General features: G+C 44.9%; 1 protein-coding gene across 1 annotated transcript; it reads left to right on the top strand.

The window, feature by feature from the left end:
* The first annotated feature begins 241 nt into the window (after nt 1–241).
* tent5aa (terminal nucleotidyltransferase 5Aa) lies at nt 242–5,475 on the top strand. The gene is made up of 2 exons (XM_071469958.1): nt 242–1,501; nt 1,989–5,475. Exons 1-2 carry the CDS (start codon nt 1,076–1,078, stop codon nt 2,766–2,768), a joined length of 1,206 nt encoding a protein of 401 aa, XP_071326059.1. The 5' UTR covers nt 242–1,075; the 3' UTR covers nt 2,769–5,475.
* Nucleotides 5,476–6,432: the final 957 nt, after the last annotated feature.

Below are 6,432 nucleotides of genomic sequence, written 5' to 3'. Positions count from 1 at the left end.
GGGGATCAGTGGGGTCAGTGGGCTATCTTGGCACATGATATAATTTAGATGCACCAAGTACAATTTTGAGTAATATTAGTAATATTGTTAAATTTCGGGGGGCTTCAGATTGAAAGCATTATTTAAAAAAAACCACGGAGGTGTACTGGGGAGCTGGTATAGGGTCTTCTATTGTGATCATGTTGAGCAGGTTTTCAGTGACTGTCAGAGGGGGGCGGGGTGAAGCACAGCTGACATCTTCAGACCTCAGACCTGACTCTTGCAGAAGGATAGTGCAGGTCAAGTGGGCAGGTAACGGTTAACTTCTCCACAAGTGAGAAAAATATGTTGAACTAGGAAAAGCGAGCTGGATTTCCTGAGCGCAAACACGTTGCATTAGCTGGGATCGTTCCTTGGCAGCGGGAGGAGAAATTAAAAAATGTGTAGGAGCTGTGCTTATTAATCCAAAAGATTCTTCTGCGAGGGGCCGATCGTCGGAGGGGAGGATTGTACCAAAGCGCGACTTGAGGAGCAGCTTATTCATGCAAATTCATAAAATCATAGGCGTGCCTTTGGGCGATGGAGTCACAGCCGGAAAAACAAACCCCCTCCTGGACCATCAGCGACCTTCAAAGACTGTGAAGCGCAGCGCTCGGACGCAGTGACAGCGGCACCGGGGCAAATGTTTTAAAAGCTCAGAGAAAGAGAGGAGAAAGTTAGGGCTCGTTTTCCCACACGCCTCCGTTTGACTGGCTGCACTTCGCCCTCAACGCAACCACCAGCTCGACTGCTGCGCCACTGGATCTCCAACCACAGGCTTCACTGTGCAAACTGTAACGCACCGCCGCAGCTATCACTGTTTGCCTTGGCTATTTAATAGTTTTTATTTTTATACATTGACAGTCAACACAGACGACTCCAAATACTGAGAATCCCGATGCGGATGAAGTTACAGTCGCTATACTTCACTGAATTTGTGCGTAAAGACGCCACAACAGATTTCGTTCTTTTTTTTTTTTTTTTTTTTTTTGAGAAAACGATTTAATTTTTATTTGAATTGTATTTAAATCGCTGTGGACTTTTCTCGCACACCACCATGTCAGAGGACGACAGTAGCTCCACCACCAGCTGTATGTCTGACACAGAAGGCAGCAACGTTAGCGTCCTCAGCTGGGAGCAAGTGCAGCGGCTGGACGCCATCCTGACGGAGACCATCCCGATCCACGGCCGCGGGAACTTCCCCACTCTGGAGATGCAGCCGCGGCAGATCGTGAAAGTGGTGCGCAGTCGGATGGAGGAGAAACAGATCCACGTCCGGGACGTGCGGCTAAACGGCTCCGCAGCCAGCCACATCCTGCATGGGGACAGCGGACTGGGCTATAAGGACCTCGACCTGATATTTTGCGCAGACATGAAAGGTGAAAGTGATTTCCAGACTGTGAAGGACATAGTTTTGGACTGTCTCCTGGATTTTTTACCCGACTGTGTGAATAAAGAGAAAATAACTCCGTTAACGTTAAAGGTACATTCTCCCCTAACTTTGTGCTGTTTTTTTTTCTCTGCTTCAACTGTTAACTTTTACATTTGTGATAACATTTAATTGCATTCGGCTTACTGATCATTATGCGAAGCTTAATGTGCAATTAGATTAGTTTAGTGATAGTAAAACGTTGGTTTTCTGTAGTTAAGAGGATTGAGTTAAACCAATTTGAAAGGGATCCTGAGCTCAGCCACTTAGATCCCACAGCCCAGTACATTCTATGGTCTTTACTATTGGGGTCAATACCATTAATAACACATTATTTATAACACAAAGACACGCAGCTACTACTTATGAATATAGAAAAAAAAAGAAACCTAGTTGCATAATACAGAATTAGCCTTAAATGTGCATGTATGTGGCTCTGCTAAATTAATTATTGTACCTTTAAGGCTGTCTACTTAATGTTTAACTTCTCTCTCTCTCTCTGCCCCTCTGCTTCATGTTCATGCCTCTCACACACACATAGGAAGCCTATGTGCAGAAGATGGTGAAGGTGTGTAATGACTCAGACCGCTGGAGTCTCATCTCCCTCTCCAACAACCGGGGGAAGAATGTGGAGCTGAAGTTTGTGGACTCTCTTCGACGGCAGTTTGAGTTCAGCGTGGACTCCTTTCAGATCAAACTGGACTCCCTGCTGCTGTTCTACGAGTGCTCAGAGAACCCCATGGCCGAGACCTTCCACCCTACCATCATGGGGGAGAGCGTATACGGGGACTTCAGCGAGGCCCTGGACCACCTACGTCACAAGATCATCTGCACCCGGAACCCGGAGGAGATCCGTGGCGGGGGTCTGCTGAAGTACTGTCACCTGCTGGTGAGGGGTTTCCGGGCTGCCTCTGAGTCAGAGATGAAGTCCCTGCAGCGCTACATGTGCTCACGGTTCTTCATTGACTTCCCTGACATCGGTGAGCAGCAGCGCAAGCTGGAGTCATACCTTCAAAACCACTTTGTGGGCCTGGAGGACCGCAAGTACGACTACCTGATGACCCTCCACGGCGTGGTCAACGAGAGTACGGTGTGTCTGATGGGACACGAGAGGCGGCAGACCTTAGGGCTGATAGCCATGCTGGCAGTGCGAGTGCTTGCCGAGCAGAACGTCATCCCCAACGTGGCTAATGTTACTTGTTACTACCAACCTGCTCCTTATGTGGCAGATGGCAACTTCAGTAACTACTACATAGCACAGGTACAGCCAGTGTTTGCTTGCCAGCAGCCTGCGTATTCCACCTGGCTTCCCTGTAACTGAGACAGCCCTGAGGAAAGGAGGAGGGAGAGTGTGTGATTTGTTTAAACAGGATCAAGCGGCATAGTCGCTGCCTCAAACCTGCCCAGTGTTTGACAGCTGACAGAGAAAGGAATCATCTTTTTAATGTTTTGCATCAAAGCTTGTGTTTTTGTTCATACGTTGAGTATGAATGCTAAATAAAGAACAGTCGGCTTTCACGTATTTCAATGTGAATATCTCACATTTCTTGAAACACCAACATCACCCACTCCTGCCCAGGCCATTTAGGTCTGGAAAGGACTAATTTGGGTAGCTTGGAAGTGATGGCTAAATGAAAATACGTGACAGCCTTTAATGCAAGCAGCAGAACTGTCATCGAGACTGACTGAATCTGTCAAGAGCTGATTAGCCAGCAGGTTCCATCACAAACCAAACGGCTGCATCAGTGACCTGAAGTTGACAGCTACTCCAGCCCAGCTTTCAGGGGTGTCCTTCTCAGTGCCGACACACACACACACACACGCACACACACACACACACACACACACACACACACACACACACACACACTCTGAGTGAACTCAGAGGTGTGTGTGAGCACCTGGACTTTGCGTTACGTAGGTGAGATGCTGTTAAACAAACCGGTATCTCTGCCTTGCATTTGGATATAATTATGGTTGTTTACAGACCAAAGATTTTTTTTGATTGTTTCTAAGATTAAAACCCAATTTTGGTGGGGGGAAAAAAATAAAACAAAATATGAAGCTATGTCTTTTGTATATGTGAATATATGTGTGTTTATAAGTGCCTATTGCCTCTCGGCGGGCAGAGAAAACAGTGAGCAGGCCATACGACTTGTGAATTAGCCCCACTCTATTTATAGTCAGGCACACAAGACAATAGCACCCCAGAGGCTTGTGAATGTATATGTGAGCTCATGCGCAGTCAGTGTTTGTGTTACGTTTGGATGCAAAAAAGCACCATGCGTCAGTGCAGTAAAGTAGCCTTCAAATGTGCGATTGACGGGTTGTTTCAAGACTCACATCTTTCATGTGGGTATTTGGAAACTCTAGATTTTATCTCCTCTGAGTGATGTCCCAACTTGATACTGGTATTGTTCAGCTGTGATGACAGAGGTTGACAAGCATTTTCAGATCATCAGCAACAAACACACACACACACACACACACACACGCACACACACACGCACACACACACACACAGATACACACAGTATTTCCTGTATATTTTTGTACAGTGGTGCTTCTCTTTTTCTCATCTGAGAAAAAAAACAAAAAACAACAAGTTCACAAATGATAGATAAGAGACACAGAGAGAGCAAAGACTGCATTCAGAGAGAGTCTGACAGAGAGCTGGTGTGTATGCTCCTATGCTTCCTCCTGCAGTTGAAGGATATTTGCCGAGACACCTCAGATGATGAGACACTATTTGCTGTAGCACCCTGGCAGGGAATTCCTCAGCTGCTGCTGAAGAGCTTGAGTTTAGCTGGGGTTGGTTCTGCAGACGCTCCCTCCAGTGTTTAGAAAATGTTGTGCCAAACATTTTGGTGGCCCTGTTGATAGCCCTAAAATTTAATGAGCCATTTGTTAATCTAGACAAAGCTGCTGTGCTATAGAAAGCAAGGGAAGAGGGAGACAGGAGAGTGGGGGAAAAAAATGAGAGTAAAAGGGGAATGCAGTGGTTAAAAGGCTAGAGGGAGAGTGAGTCAGTCTGGAGAGATGGGTGCAGCTGGTGATGGGGTTTATCTCTCTAGGGCTACCATGCTTTACTGTACAAACTGTCTCTGTTAAGATCAGATTACAACTTAATGGACAGTGCTGCAGCTTTTCCCTTTTTTGAGGGGGACCAAAATATTCAGTTATCAGCATTTGCTCTCTGTTTTAGATCTCTGATTGTTGTTAGAAAAAGAGTGAAAACGGAATATAACTGTTCCATTCACACCAGCTTCAAGCGACTTTAAGTTGCAACTTATTTGTTATTTGTAACGTTGCTTATTGATGCCCATTGATGGTTTTTATGCTTCAATCCACATCCATTCTAAAGAACTGTATATATGTGATTACATGCCTCAGCTTTGCCAACACTTCGCAAACTATTCTGCAGCTTTTTCCTAATGGCAAAAACGGTGATTTTAAGCATAAAGACGTGGGCGAGGTCCCACAACCAGCATCAACTCAACTCTGTGACACAAGGAGAAATTCTCTCGCTGGAAAAGCATTTCTCTCTCGTCCTCTGTCTGGCATAATTCTGGCAATCCATACCTGCTCTGTTTGGTTGTTTCTTCTTCTCAATGACTGTCCACATCGACGGCATCCTTTGGATTGTGCAGGCTATGTATTGTCATTTGATTCTCAGTGAAGTCCTAGCAGCTGACTAGCTAGCTAGCTCCAGTCTGCCTGTCAGTTAGAGATTGTGGGCTACTGCATTGTCTTATATGAGTTGTCTCAAATATCTTGTTTCTGTTCATGCAGTCTTTTACAAATCACACTTTGAAAAAGAAAAGAAAAAGATCCTTGTCTTGTATGTATATTTTTATGATTGTTATTTTTATAAATGTATAAGACACTGCAGATGTTGCAGTGCTTTTGAATCTGTGATTGGGCTTCAAAGGATATGTTCTCAATAGCTTTTTTGCTATATTATGTTATGTGTCCAATGGGTCAAAAGGTTAAAGATGTTTTCATCAATAAAATATCTGAAAACCAGATTTGCGCTGTGTGTCATTATTCATCGGAGTCTAAATCAAGTTTACTGCGCTGGTTTCCACCAGACAGAAACCTTCTGCCAAACACGAGAAATTGCTCATTTGTCTTTTAACTTCAGATTTACTCTTTCAAAGGAGAATCAGAGTGTCTCTTTACACTGACGTAAGCCATTCAGGGGCTTTCACATGGGTTCCCCCGCTCACTTGCTCAGAGAGGCAAATCCCTGCCATGGCCTGCCGGGCCCAAAAGGCCCAGCCAGAAACCCATCCAGAACTGGCCCGCTGCTGCCAGAAAGAGCTGTTGTTGAATGTGAGGGGATTTGCATCCACCCAAAAAAGAGACTTTAACGCTTTTGTACAGTGAATATCTTTGCCTGCTCATCAAATTCTCTCTGTCAACAGCCCCCCACCCTCATACACAGACAGCAATGCAGTGATCATCAGTGCTAAGGCCTGCAGAGACCAGAGTCCAACTCTTTCATGGTTGTCAGGCTGAAATAAAACTCACCACAACAGAGCTGACTGTCACACAGGTCACATGACGAACTTGTCCTAGATACAGGGGGATATGGAGACGAAAACACTGAATGAGCAAGAGATTCGCTGTATGACACACTGCTATAAATGACAGACAGGATAAGGACATTATCGCTTTCACTTAAGCGCATTTACAGCTGATTAATCTGAGCCATTAAAGGAATGATTGACAGGTTGAGGCTAAACGGTAATGCTCATACAGACATGTACACAAACAGCAGCTGCTGTGTAGGTTAATAGAATATTTAATGTTTTATTGGCCTTTCCTGACATCAAACTTCCTAAACTTAAAGGGTAGGTTGGGCCTTTTTACAAATCTGCCTTAAAACAATACCAGCATCCCCATATGGACATTTGATGTGTGAATTGTGTATAAAAAAGACTCACTTGGAAAGATACCCCCTGCATTTGACTGAGTCAGGC

This window comes from Trachinotus anak, unplaced genomic scaffold (assembly GCF_046630095.1).
Source record: "Trachinotus anak isolate AG129_WGS33_773 ecotype Australia unplaced genomic scaffold, CSIRO_AGI_Tana_v1 ptg000032l, whole genome shotgun sequence".
In the NCBI taxonomy this organism is placed as follows: domain Eukaryota; kingdom Metazoa; phylum Chordata; class Actinopteri; order Carangiformes; family Carangidae; genus Trachinotus; species Trachinotus anak.
Note: the sequence above shows the minus strand (reverse complement) of the source record. Positions and strands in the feature narration are given on the sequence as shown.

Bases quoted from the DNA above. Each gene is read 5' to 3' on its own strand.
- tent5aa (XM_071469958.1), top strand. From the start codon at position 1,076: ATGTCAGAGGACGACAGTAGCTCCACCACCAGCTGTATGTCTGACACA. The intron at 1,502-1,988 runs GTACATTCTCCC...ACACACACATAG, and splicing joins TAACTCCGTTAACGTTAAAG to GAAGCCTATGTGCAGAAGAT.